The sequence below is a fragment of the Solanum verrucosum genome, unplaced genomic scaffold (genome assembly GCF_900185275.1).
Source record: "Solanum verrucosum unplaced genomic scaffold, falcon-dt-bn FXZP01000011.1, whole genome shotgun sequence".
Lineage (NCBI taxonomy): Eukaryota > Viridiplantae > Streptophyta > Magnoliopsida > Solanales > Solanaceae > Solanum > Solanum verrucosum.
In genome coordinates, this window is record NW_026020058.1 from 62,149 (window position 1) to 76,741 (window position 14,593).

General features: G+C 30.8%; 1 protein-coding gene across 1 annotated transcript in view; it reads right to left on the reverse strand.

Moving 5' to 3' along the window:
- The window catches only part of LOC125823227 (uncharacterized), a 38,528-nt gene extending 27,634 nt beyond the window's left edge, over window positions 1–10,894 (reverse strand). Inside the window, exon 1 of the mRNA XM_049502628.1 lies at window positions 10,768–10,894. Within this exon, the coding sequence (XP_049358585.1) occupies window positions 10,768–10,894 (127 nt within the window). The remainder of the gene's footprint in view (window positions 1–10,767) is intronic.
- Between the last annotated feature and the right edge of the window lie 3,699 nt (window positions 10,895–14,593).

Consider the following 14,593-nt stretch of genomic DNA (forward strand, 5'->3'; position numbering starts at 1 on the left):
AAAAATATAAAAATACAAATATGGAATAAGATATTAACTATAGAAGAAATATATAACTTTGAATTAACCACAAAAGATATGTTATTAGGAATGCCATTTTTAGAAAAATTATACCCACATATAATAACAAAAACACACTGGTGGTTCACAACACCGTGTAAACAAAAAATAGGAGCAAAAAGAGTAAATAACAAAAAACGAAAAACAACAGAATGGATAAAAGAAAGTGAAACAATTACACAAAAATTAGAAAATATAAAAGAAAAAGACCCTAAAATAGATTAATTATATTCTCTATAGATAAAGTAAAAATAATCCAAGATAAGTTAGAATTATTATATAGTGGGGATACTTTACAAGGATGGGAGAAACATAAAACAGAAGTAAAAATTGAGCTAATTGATAATAATAGTATAATAAACCAAAAACAATTAAAGTATAATTTTAATGATTTAACCGACTTTAAGATTCATATAAATGAATTACTAGTAAATGGATATATACAAGAAAGCAATAGTAAGCACATGAGCCCGGCATTTATCTTAAATAAACATAGTGAACAAAAAAGAGGAAAAAATAGAATGGTTATTGATTATAGAAATTTAAATGCAAAAACTAAAACATATAAATATCCGATACGAAATAAAATACTAAAGATAAGACAAATACAAGGATATAATTATTTTAGCAAATTTGATTGTAAATCAGGATTTTATCACTTAAAACTAAAAGAATAATCTAAAAAACTAACAGCATTCACTGTACCACAATGATTCTATGAATGGAATGTATTACCATTTGGATATAAAAATGCACCAGATAGATATCAACACTTTATGGATAACTACTTTAAACAATTAGAAAATTGTGTAGTATATATTGATGATATATTACTATATTCTAAAACCTAAGATGAACACATAAGATTATTAGAAAAATTCATACATATAATAGAATATTCATGCATAAGTCTAAGTAAAAAGAAAACAGACATAATGAAAAACCAAATAGAATTCCTAGGAATACAGATAGATAAAAATGGAATAAGAATGCAAACACATATAATACAAAAAATAATTAACTCAAATGAACAACTAGACAGAAAAAAGAAATTACAATCCTTCTTAGGACTAGTAAATCAAGTAAGAGAATACATAGCAAAATTAGCAGAGAATTTAAAATCATTACAACAAAAATTAAAGAAAGACATATAATACCAGTTTGATAAAAAGGACCAAACACAAATACAAGAAGTAAAAATTATTATGTAAGAACCTACCTAAACTATAATTTCCGGATGAAAATAAAAAATTTACTTATATAGTAGAATCAGATGCCAGTGAAAAAAGTTATGGAGGAGTATTAAAATATAAGTATGGAGAAGAAAAAATAGAACATCATTGTAGATATTATTCAGGAATATTTACTAATGCAGAAATAAGATGGGAAATAAATAGGAAAGAATTATATTCGGTATATAAATGTTTATTATCATTTGAACCATATATTGTATATAACGAATTTATTATAAGAACAGATAATACACAAGTAAAATGGTGGCTAACAAGAAAAATACAAGATTTGGTAACAACAAAAGAAATAAGGAGATTGGTATTAAATATATTAAATTTTACATTTACAATTGAAGTAATAAAAACTGATAAGAATGTTATTGCAGATTACCAATCACGACAAAGCTACTTAGACTGAGACTAAGGAAGAAGATACAATTGAAAAGATACTCAAAGCCATTAATACACTTTGTACAAAAGTGGATAGTATGGACAACGAGATACAAAAGATAAAGACTAATGAAGATAATCCGAAGTATAAAGCTAGTATAAGTCAGCAGCATGACTATAAAAATGCGGAGCTATGTCGATCGGAAGACAGAAAAAATCCAGAGCTAAAAGGTGACATTGGGAAACACCTAAAAACCCATAACATTTGTTTAAATATAGTTGCAGGTACAAGCCAACGAGTTAGTGAAAAACATAATAATTCAAACTTAAACCAGTTATTCGAAAAACCATTTACCCCGAGGCTAATACCAAAAAACATATTGACTATAGAACCACAAACTTCTACATACGCGGATAGCCTACTCCATAACAAAAGGACATATAACCATATTACGCGAACCTATATAGAAAATATATACAAAGTCCAAACATTTTTAAATCTTAAACCCAAATCTACTACAACCCAAGAACCCAACCAGGATTATTTAACCCAAAAATTACAAGGTTATAATAAACTGATTGCACAACCAAAAACTAACGCCAACTTAATTAGGACATGTCACAACTATGGACTATTAAATACATTATATACATATGACGGTGAGGAACTAAGTGGAATACCGGTACTACATAAAACATTTATTACATATAAAAGAGTTACTAAGGGAAATTTATTCTATGTAAAATTTTATACAGCAATAGCAGAGATATTATACGAGGAAATAAAACCTCCGATACAAATGGTAAAGATAGGACTAACAAAAGATATGATAATACCGAAAGATATCGAACAACAACCAGAGATACAAAAAAGCGAGATACCCAGTTTTTATGCCAATAAGAGAATAATTGGTATATCAACCATTATACAAGAGCTAGCAAATAATTATCTAAACGAAAACGCTATATCGAGCTACTATGCAAGAGATCAGTTAATGATTTATTCCAATTCACGGGAGCTAAGGAAAGAAGATATGGATGAAGTCCAGAGATGGATTTTATCATTACTTAAGCCAGAAGAACGACCTACAACACGAGCACTAAAAGTATGATTTATTTCGACAGAGTTATTAACCAGATATTGCAGGCTAATTGGTCACAAATACCCTGACCAAATATGTTCGAAATGCAACAGAGAAGATAGTATAATCCAGACGTCCAGCTGGAATAAGAGATAAATACGGAAGCCTAAAAGATAAGATCAGAAGATGATGAGAAGATAAAGATGAAGAAAAACAAGACATATGGCAAAAGTAAATAGTATTAGTATGTAAAAAGTCATGAAAGTGTGTCATAAAATAGGTGTATTATATATGTAAAAAGTCATGAAAGTGTGTCATAAAAAGTATATTTTTTGAACAATATACTTTTGCCTCTTGCTTATTCATGCTATCTGAAATATCTGGTTTGATTTCAGATTGTTGCTCCATTATCTTTTAAAATATTAGTTTTTTTTGTAGAGAGTTTTTGAAAGGAGAGTTTTATATATTAGGCATTGCCTGCCTTTTATGTTACATATGCTTTACTTTATATAGGAAGGAAAATCTGCACAATACTACACGTACTCTTCCTAATACATCACACATCATATGACTTTTTACACCTACTTTATGACACACCATACTATACACTTTATGACACACCATAACACTCCACACCTACTTTACACATGTCCTACTATTTTACCTTATCCTTACACACCTATACACCTATTATTTCACATTGTCATGTTACTTTACACAATTAGTCAAAAACCTTATCTTATCTTTTTTATCTTGTCCATATCTTGTCTTGTCTGCATCTTATCTTGATCGTCTTTTTTCACTCTAAATTGACATCTGGAATTATGTTATCTTCACCGTTACATTTCGAACATATGTGGTCAGGGTATTTGTGACCAATTAGCTTGCAATATCTGGTTAATAATTCTATCGAAATAAATCCTACTTTTAGTGCTCGTGTCGTAGGTCATTCTTCTGGCTTAAGTAATGATAAAATCTATCTTTGGACTTCATCCATATCTGTTATCCTTAGCTCTCTTGAATTGGAATAAATCATTAACTGATCTCTTGCATAGTAGCTCTATATAGTGTTTCCGTTTAAATAATTATTTGCTAGTTCTTGTATAATGGTTGATATACCAATTATTCTATTATTGTCATAAAAACTGGGTATCTCGCATTTTTGTATCTCTGGTTGTTGTTCGATATCTTCCGGTATTATCATATCTTTTGTTAGTCCTATCTTTACCACTTGTATCGGAGGTTTTATTTCCTCATATTATATCTCTGCTGTTGCTGTATAAAATTTTACATAGAATAAATTTCCCTTAGTAACTCTCTTATATGTAATAAATGCTTTATGTAGTTCCGGTATTCCACTTAGTTCCTCTCCGTCATATGTATATACTGTATTTAATAGTCCATAGTTGTGACATGTCCTAATTAAGTTGGCGTTAGTTTTTGGTTGTGCAATCAGTTTATTATAACCTTGTAATTTTTGGGTTAAATAATCCTGGTTGGGTTCTTGGGTTGTAGTAGATTTGGGTTTAAGATTTAAAAATGTTTGGACTTTGTATATATTTTCTATATAGGTTCGTGTAATATGGTTATATGTCCTTTTGTTATGGAGTAGGCTATCCGCGTATGTAGAAGTTTGTGGTTCTATAGTCAATATGTTTTTTGGTGTTGGCCTTGGGGTAAATGGTTTTTCGAATAACTGGTTTAAGTTTGAGTTCTTATGTTTTTCACTAACTCGTTGGCTTGTACCTGCAACTATATTTAAACAAATGTTATGGGTTTTTAGGTGTTTTCCAACGTCACCTTTTAGCTCTGGATTTTTTCTGTCTTCCGATCGACATAGCTCCGCATTTTTATAATCATGCTGCTGACTTATACTAGCTTTAGACTTCAGATTATCTTCATTAGTCTTTAGCTTTTGTATCTCGTTGTCCATACTATCCACTTTTGTACAAAGTGTAGTAATCGCTTTGAGTATCTTTTCAAATGTATCTTCTTCCTCAGTCTCAGTCTATGTAGCTTTGTCGTGATAAGTAATCTGCAATAACATTCTTATAAGTTTTTATTACTTCAATTGTAAATGTAAAATTTCATATATTTAATACCAATCTCCTTATTTATTTTTTTGTTACCGAATCTTGTAATTTTCTTGTTAGCCACCATTTTACTTGTGTATTATTTGTTCTTATAATAAATTTGTTATATACAATGTATGGTTCAAATGATAATAAACATTTATATACCGAATATAATTCTTTCCTATTTATTTCCCATCTTATTTCTGCATTAGTAAATGTTCATGAAAAATATCTACAATGATGTTCTATTTTTTCTTCTCCATACCTATATTTTAATACTCCTCCATAACCTTTTTCACTGGCGTCTGATTCTACTATATAAGTAAATTTTTTATTTTCATCCAGAAAATATAGTTTAGGTAGGTTCTTACGTAATAATTTTATTTTTTGTATTTGTGTTTGGTCTTTCTAATCAAACTGATATTCTAAATCTTTCTTTAATTTTTGTTGTAATGGTTTTAAATTCTCTGCTAATTTTGGTATGTATTCTCTTACTTGGTTTACTAGTCCTAGAAATGATTGTAATTTCTTTTTTCGTATCTAGCTGTTCATTTGAGTTAATTATATTTTGTACTATATGCGTTTGTATTTTTATTCCATTTTTATCTATTTGTATTCCTAGGAATTCTATTTGGCTTTTCATTATGTCTGGTTTCTTTTTACTTAGGCTTATGCCTGAATATTCTATATACATATGAATTTTTCTAATAATCTTATGTGTTCATCTTGGGTTTTAGAATATAGTAATATATCATAAATATATATTACACAATTTTCTAATTGTTTAAAGTAGTTATCCATAAAGTGTTGATATCTACCTGGTGCATTTATATATCCAAATGGTAATACATTTCATTCATAAAATCCTTGTGGTACTGTAAATGCTGTAAGTTTTTAGATTCTTCTTCTAATTTTAAGTGGTAAAATCCTGATTTGCTGTCAAATTTACTAAAGTAATTATATCCTTGTATTTATCTTATTTTTAATAATTTATTTGGTATTGGGTAAATATATGTTTTAGTTTTTGCATTTAAATTTCTATAATCAATAACCATTCTACTTTTTCCTTTTTTTTGTTCACTATGTTTATTTACTATAAATGTTGGGCTTGTATGCTTGCTATTGCTTTCTTGTATGTACCCTTTTTCTAGTAATTCAGTTATATGTTTCTTAAATTCTGTTAAATTATTAAAATTATATTTTAATTATTTTTGGGTTATTATACTAGTATTATCAATTAGCTCAATTTTTATTTTTGTTTTATGTTTTTCCCATTCTTGTAAAGGATCTTCACTATATAATAATTCTAACTTATCTTGGATTATTTTTACTTTATCTATAGAGAATATAATTAATTCTATCTTAGGGTCTTTTTCTTTTATATTTTCTAATTTTTGTGTAATTTTTTCACTTCCTTTTATACATTCTGTTGTTTTTCGTTTTTTGTTATTTACTCTTTTTGCTCCTATTTTTTGTTTACACGGTGTTGTGAACCACCAATGTGTTTTTGTTATTATATGCGGGTATAGTTTTTCTAAAAATAGCATTTCTAATAACATATCTTTTGTAGTCAATTCAAAGTTATATATTTCTTCTATAGTTAATATCTTATCCTATATTTGTATTTTTATATTTTTTGCCTTATATTTGATCATGCTTCCTTCATTATTAAATCTTGTTACTACTATTGGTGTTTTTAATTTTTCCCACTTATCTTCTGGTAAACAATTGTATTTACATATATTAGCTTCTGCTCTCGTATCTATCATTGGTGTATAATATCTGTTGTAATATCCTTCTATTATTATCTTTGTAAGTGTATATATTTTCATATTTTTATCATACTGAAGTCCTTTTTATTACTACTCTTTTATTTTCATAATTTATTATTAATTGTTTATCTTCTAGATTATATGGTTTTACTTGTTTTAGCCATTTTATTCCTAAAGTGATATTTTGATCTCCTTGATATATTTTAAATTTTATTACTATTGTTACGCCTCCAATGATTATTTCCTTTTTTGTAGTTTCTTCGGTATACATTAATGCTTTTAGTAGTTCGGGGCATAATTGTTCAGTAGTTAGTATTTCATCTTCCGTCACTAATTCTCTTGTAATATAATTTTCTTCTGGTCCTGTATTTATTAATATTAAATATTTTCGTTGTTCCATTATTCCCGTTATGTAGTAATGATGTGGTTTTATTTCTTCTTCCATTGATTTTTGTGGGGTTTTATCTACTCTTTTTGAGGTACTCATTTTTGATGATATTTGGGGTATGACATTATTTATTCTTTTTGATGTATTTAGTCTTTCTTTTACTATTTCTAAATCTTCTTCTATATCAATTTTGTTATAACTATAATCATTATTATCTATGACTGTAAATATCCTTTCAAAATGATTTTCTATTTTTTTTTTTTTTTTTTTTTTTTTTCTGTTATTTTATGTTTTGTTGTTAAAACATATAAGTTTTTACATCTAGCTGTAAATATTTTACTTCCCGGGGCTAGTTCTATTCCTGACATTTTTCAATATAATACTAGTGATTTATCTATATTTCTATCATTTATTGCTAATGAGTAGTTAGCACTTATTATGAATTTAAATTTTTGGTATATGAGGCTACCTTTTACTACACTTATAATACTTTTTTCTATAGGTTGTATGATCCTATCATCTGCTAAGTATATTTTTGTGGGTGTATCTATTCCTTCTCTAAAACATGCTTTTATTAGTATTTCTGTTCCTCCTAAATGTACATATTTAATTGGACTTTTAGCCTTAATATCTTGTATTTCTTTATTTATTATCCGTTTGTTTATTATTGGTATTTTAGTCTTTCCTTTGTTGTATTTGCAATCTATGATATGTTCTCCTTGACTTACTACATAATTTTCTTCTTTTTGTCGTTTAAACCAGTTTCTTATTGTTGATATTTCGAATATTTTTTTCTACGCTTAGGTCTAATTCTTTTCCTTTTATTTGTTCAAATATATTATTATCAAATATTATTTTTTGTTCTGCCGATTCTTCATCTTGATATTTCTCTTTAGTTATTATTTGTATATCTGTTTCAGTCATTGATATCGTATTCATTATCTGATTCTATTACTGAATTATTTTCCATTTCATTTTCCGATAATTCATATATACTATCAGTGCTTTCTAATTCATAATCTATGTACTCTATCTGTGTATATTTTCATCGTCTATTATTATTTCTGTTATTTGTTTTTCTTTGGATTTTTAGGTAATTTACAATCTCTAGCTATATGTCCTAATTTTCCACATTTATAACAAGTACATTACGTTAGTTTTCTTTTTGGTCTATATGGTCTTTTGGTTTTGTAGTTTTTACACAGTATCTTCTTCTTGGTTTTTTATATTTAAATTTTGATCTGTGTTTTTTATTATATTTCTTTCTATTTTTATAATACCTATCCGTACAACCAAATTGAGGTGCTGTTTTATTTTTGCAACATGCCAAGTTTTTTACTAATATTTCTTCCATTTTTATTTCTTCTTTATGTTTTTCACATAGTTCTCTAAACCATCGTTGTAAGAATTTTATTCTAGCTCCTAAGGTATCTGTTAATCCTGCTTCATTCCAACTTTTTATTACTTTTGAATTAAAAGGTTCTGGTAATTTTGTAAAATATAATTTTCTTATTTCTTTACTTTCGTCTATGCTATATGTTCCTTTATAATAGTATTCTCTAAATGCACATGTATATTCATCTATAGAACACATGTTACATATTGCTAATTTTGTCATTAGATTTCGGTTTATGATTGTTTCTTTATTTTGTCCTTTACTTCTGTTGTCATACTACTAAATTCGTTTCTTATAGTTATTTCGTATTTATATAATATTTCCATAGTTGTAGTAGCTATTCCACCATCAAATTTTTTGTTACTTCTTAGAGTTTGTAAACTTTCATCTGATAAATTTTGTAGTCATAATTTTACTGTTCCTATAAGTGTTCTTTCTATATATCTTGGTGTTTCTGTTATTACTATTTTGTTATCTATTAATTGTTTTGATATATATCTCATCCATAATTGGATTGTTTTATTTATATCTGCTACACAGTCTAAATCTAAAAAATTATGTTGTTCAGTTATTGGTTTAGGAGTCCATTTTTTATTTAATCTTTTATCCCATATAGTGTTTTCTCTATCATATTGTCCATTGTTTTCATTATAATATTTTGAATTTTAATTTTTTGGGTTTTTTACTCCTGATGAACTAGGTTTTTCATCCATGTCTACGTCTCCTGTATTTACTTCTAAATTCTTTGTATTACCCATGTTTGCTAAAAGTTCTGTATATGTTTCGCTTGTTTCCGAATGTTGTTCATCTAGATCATCATTATTTATTTCATCAATTCTTAATCCAGGTAGATTGTCTTGGTTATTTTCTTTTTTTTCTTCTAATTCATCTTCTAATTGCAATTTTTCTTTAAATTTAATTATCTCAATTGCTAATTTTGTTTTTTGTTCTTTTTCTTTTTATTTTATTTCATACGTTTGTTTTAACATTGCCAGCTCTTTTTCTAGTTCTATTAATTTAGTATTTTTTACTTCTTCTAATTGTTGTACTTCCTATTTTACTTGTTGTTTTATTTTTTCAATTTCCGTTTTTCTATCTATTTCTTCATTTTCTTTTGTTATTCTTATCATAGCAGTTAAACTATCTTCTAGTTTTACTGTTTTTTTTCTAACATTAAACTTATAGTGTCACCTATTTTCTTGTATCTTCTTCCTAGATTAGAAAATATTATCTTTATTTTTAATCTGTCATAGTTTTCGTATATTTTTTCATCTATTGCATATTCTTCTTTATTCATTTATAAATTATGTTGTAGTTTATATTCTAAGTTATTTATTTGTATTTCTAGATATAAGATAGTCTTTCTTTGTGCTATTATAGATTTGTGACAAGTTCCTGCAAATATATTACTGTTAAGTCTGTCTTGCATGTGTCTTAATTCTTGTCTTTTTGCTGTAATTATTTCAGTAAGTTTTTGTCTATATTCGTTATTCTCGTTATTCATTGTATTTTTAAATATTGAATATATTTATATTCTATTTTAGATATATTATCTATTAATTGGTTTAATTTGTCGTTATCGATTTTTGTGATATTGAGTTGTTTATATTCCGGATATAATTTGTTAAATTTTTTTCTTAATTTTCTTCTTAATTTTCTGATCTTTCTACTAGTATATTTCTTACTATGTTTCTTATTATCTTTCTACTAGTATATTTCATCCCTCTCTTTTTCTTTATCGATTTGCTCCTGTGTCAGCCTGAAACACAGAGGGGAGACTTGATCTTCTTTGGTGTACCAAGCTTGATTTACTCTCGCCATACCATCTAAGAGAAATGAAGCCACCTCAAAGGGCTGTAGCATTATACCGCCTTGGACCAATTGATCAGCTATTCCTTTGTTGACTGAATCAAGACTTCGGTAAAAATATTGGAGTAGCAACTCACTTGGCAGCCCATATGTTGGGTATTTCTGCAGAGACCTCTTATATCTAATCCACGACTCATGAATTGGTTCACTCGCTTTTTGTTTGAAATTCTGAATGTCGTCCCTCAACTTCATCATTTTTGATGGGGGAAAGAATCTATTGTGGAAAGCAGTGACTAATTCTTTCCATGATGTGAGAAAACTTTTGGGAAACTCAGACAACGACGTAGTGGCAGCTCCTGTTGGTGACAGTGGGAATAAGCGAAGCCTGATGGCTTCGTGTGACCAATTTTTGAATGACAACGGGGCATATACATCCAGAAAGCTTTGGATATGTTCATGTGAGTCTTCATGATCCAATCCTCCGTATAGGCCCCTTTAATGTATGAGATGGAGTGTTATGCTGGTGACTTCAAAATTTCTGTTTCCATCACTCTGCGGCTAACGAATTGCACCTATCTCACCCAATGGAGTGGGGTCAGAAACACTGTTTTCATCATCAATGTCATCTTGGTGCAAGTCAGTGTTTGATGGTTTGTTTGTTTGGCAACTATCCCCCACGTCCTCACTCATAATTTCTGTTTTCAACTCAAACAAGCAAAGCAAAGCTAAAAATTAAGTCAATAAACCTAAAACTAAGAAAAACAAAAATTCTTGCCCCAATGATCCTTGGGATTATATACACTCACAAACTTAAAGAAAAAACAAAACTGAGAGTAAAGTTAATAATCTATGATTAATAAGACGAAAATTCTAGTGAACTAAATTTTTTCAAATAACACCACTCCCCAGCAAAAGCGCCATTTTGATACTTATCGTGACCAACGACACTAACCTACAATATGAGTGTCTACGATCGTCGATAATATAGTAACCCAACCGAGGGTTGGGGTCGTGTCCCAAGGCTGTAATTTTGAGAATTAATAGCCAATTAGAATTTCATTCGAATTAGTCGTAGCTAAATACATTTGCGATAAAAGACATAGTAAATTAAAGGGGGTGAAACGAAAGTGTCAAATATCAAATGAGATTTTTGTAACAAGTGCTAAAACGGCAAAATAAACAAGAAAATCAAGTATGGGGAAATGTTCTTGGGATGTGACCGCAAACCAAGTTGAGATAAATCGGTGCGTACATTCTTTCAATAGGAAATTTGCAAGATAATAGTGACTAGGCTAAGCTTTAAATGGAAATAAGTTCCCTCTCGGGCCAGTTACCCATTTTCAAATGCGTTCCTCTCGGACACTAATTTACCACATGAAGACCAGCCTACGCCTTACCCAATTCACTCTCTCGAGCTGAGTGTTAGGATATGGGACTAGGGCTCACCCTCTCGGGCTAAACCTCATGTTGACCCACTCCTTAGGCCATCAGTCTAGTGGTTTTGGTTTCGCGACCTCCCTCTTGGGCAAGCCAAAAACACATGGATGACTTTGTATTTGCAATTACAAACCCTTTAAATTAAACCACAACCACTAGGTGAAATCACCATTAACATACATCTAACCTATCATCAAGAAAGACCCAACAAGAATATCAACCCATATTTGCTAAATCAAACCGCAAAAATAGGGGTTTTTAGCCACATATCAAGAAATAAGAAATTATACCTAACATGATAAAGAAATCAACTGGGTATAAGAAATTAAACCTTGAATTAAGAAAAGGGAAGTGAATAGAGAAGACCCACTTTCAACTTGGGGAAGAAGAACTCCTTTCTTCAAGTCTCCAAAAAACCCTCTCCAAACTTGAGAGAAAAAAATATTAGCTAAAGTACATTCTAAAGTGAAAATAATAATAATAATTTTTCCACACTTGAAACTCTCTTAAAACTACAACTCTAAATAGTATTTATAGTTTTCACAGATTGTGCTACGGAGGATTGTTCGGCGACATTAGTCGACATCACCGATGAACTCGGCATCCGCTCTATGGTCAGCTCATCGCCTTTGGTGTCTTTCCTTTAACACCCTTGCATTCTGGATCATTGGGTGGTACAGTACTGCTTCGCGGAACTGATCGGCAACCCACCGACTGCTCCTTTCCTCGCCTTTTGATCCACTTCCTTCAAGGCTTAGCGTATTGGAACAAAGGGCGACTTATATCATTTTGACGACTCGCCAAGTCAAACTTGGCGATCCGCAGGATTCCATTCTTGTTATTTTCAGCCCTATTTGCTCCGTTTTGCGCCTAAGTGTGCATGCTTCCACTAAAACTTCAAATACCTGAAACTTCAGTATTTTAATCAAGTACTGAGGTAAAACAAACATTCAAGGACACTATTTCCATTAAAACAAAGGCCTAAATGTGTCCAGTTTGTGGACTCGTCATCATGCACGGTTTCAGGTAAGCTTATTACACAAAGCGTCGACACTTAAGTCAAACAAGACTCCACACTTTTTCTAGTGCGCAATGGTCATCACAAGAGAATCAATTTGATAAATGGATAATCACAACGAGATGCAAAGAGTTCACATATTGTCTATTCAACATCATTTGGCCTCATCGTAGCCGTACAGTCATGTTCGTTCGATTGTAAGCACTATTCAAATCATCGGTATTGATAGAAATCGAGACTCAAATTTGCCAAGGAATAGCCACATTCAACACATGAGAGGTGGCAAAAATTTTCAGACAGGTCAAAATCATTTTTCAATTAAAACAAAAAAGAGCCATAAGCTCAAACATCCACAAAAATGTATTATTTACCAAATTTTAAACAGAACAACCCAAAATTTATCGACAAAACACGAACACGAGTAGCACACAGAAGTGGGCCTCACCCCACCACAAATAAAAGTGTTTGTCCTCAAATGCAAATGAAAGTATCCAAAAGTAAATATATAGTAAGATAGAGAGGGAGGTAAAGAGGGATCTTATCTACGCAGTCGCTCCATCTGTCGGGGCCTCAGTGCTTGGAGTGACCTCAGAAGGAACATCAGTGCCAACTTCACCAAAGTCTGTTGATTGTGAGTCTGCTAGAAAGACGTGCACCGCTCTGCAAAATCCCCTGGCCCATAGAGGAGTATTCGGGTCTAGGGTGATGGTTTTCCTGGCAGGAGTGGGACTTTTGATCTTGCCTTTCCCAGTAGGTGTGGGTAGTTGTTTTGAAGCTTTTTCTTTTGACGTAACTGCATCTTCCTTTATTGCAATTCCTTTGGACTTCTCTTGAGCTGACGTTACTCATTCAACAACTTTGGGTTTGGTCATATCTGCAAAATCTCGAAGAGGAGTTAGAGAAATATTTGATAAAAGTACTGATAAACTTCTGACTCTTTCGGCGAGTCACCGATATTATTCGGCAATCTAGAGTTAGTCTGCTAAAGCTAGAGTGCACAGAGATTTAGGAGAGTTGACAAGGGTGAAGTGAGACTTTCGACGAGTCATCGAAAGTCTTTGGCGACCTTCAACTTCTCACCGAAAGTTACAAAATTAATATCACATTTATCACTAAATGAATGGTGAGATGGGGACTTTAGGCGAACCGCCAAGTGGTTCAACGAGCTCTCCCAGCTTGCTAAACAGCTCAACGTACTTATTTTTAACCCAACTTCTCAAATTCAACCCCGCAACCCCCGAAAGCAAAATCAAAAGATTCAATAGCCAAATTAAGCTTAGACCCAGTGACACTTATGCATAACCCACAATTTTTAATCCATATTAAGGCATACAATCACTAGAATTCAACAGTCATAATTACTCTAGCAAGATTGTCAAATTAAGGCATGCGTGTAAACAATCTAGTCTTATCCGGCAGGGTCACAATACTTTCAACAAGATCTAATTATTGCAAATGGGCATAAATTTTAATGAAATAAATTCAGGGCACAGAAAACCGACCTTTTGTGCTGACTACGAAATGATTGTAATGCTAGGCGGCAAGGTAATCCAATTCCGAGCACAAATCAACCAAAATACAATAGAGATGCAACAATATGGAAAGTAAAGCTTGGTGTGATTTTGTAAAGTTTGAAAATGAGGGAGAGTGTAGGAAATTGAAACTTTTAAACCTTTGGCTTGAAAAACCGTCCAGTTCTTTCCCACTCAGCGACTTTAGTCATGAACGCCAAACCATTTGGCGTCGCACCGAGTAATCACCTTCCTCACCGAGTTTTATAGAATCCCCCCATTTAATGTATTGATCTAAACGGTGATACAAATCGGGGTCGCCGAGTTGATCGGTGACTCGCTAATCATTTCTTTGGGACCGTTGAGTTTTACAGACTCTAAACCCAAGTTGGGTTGGATCAAACGGCGGTGTGAGTTGGATCT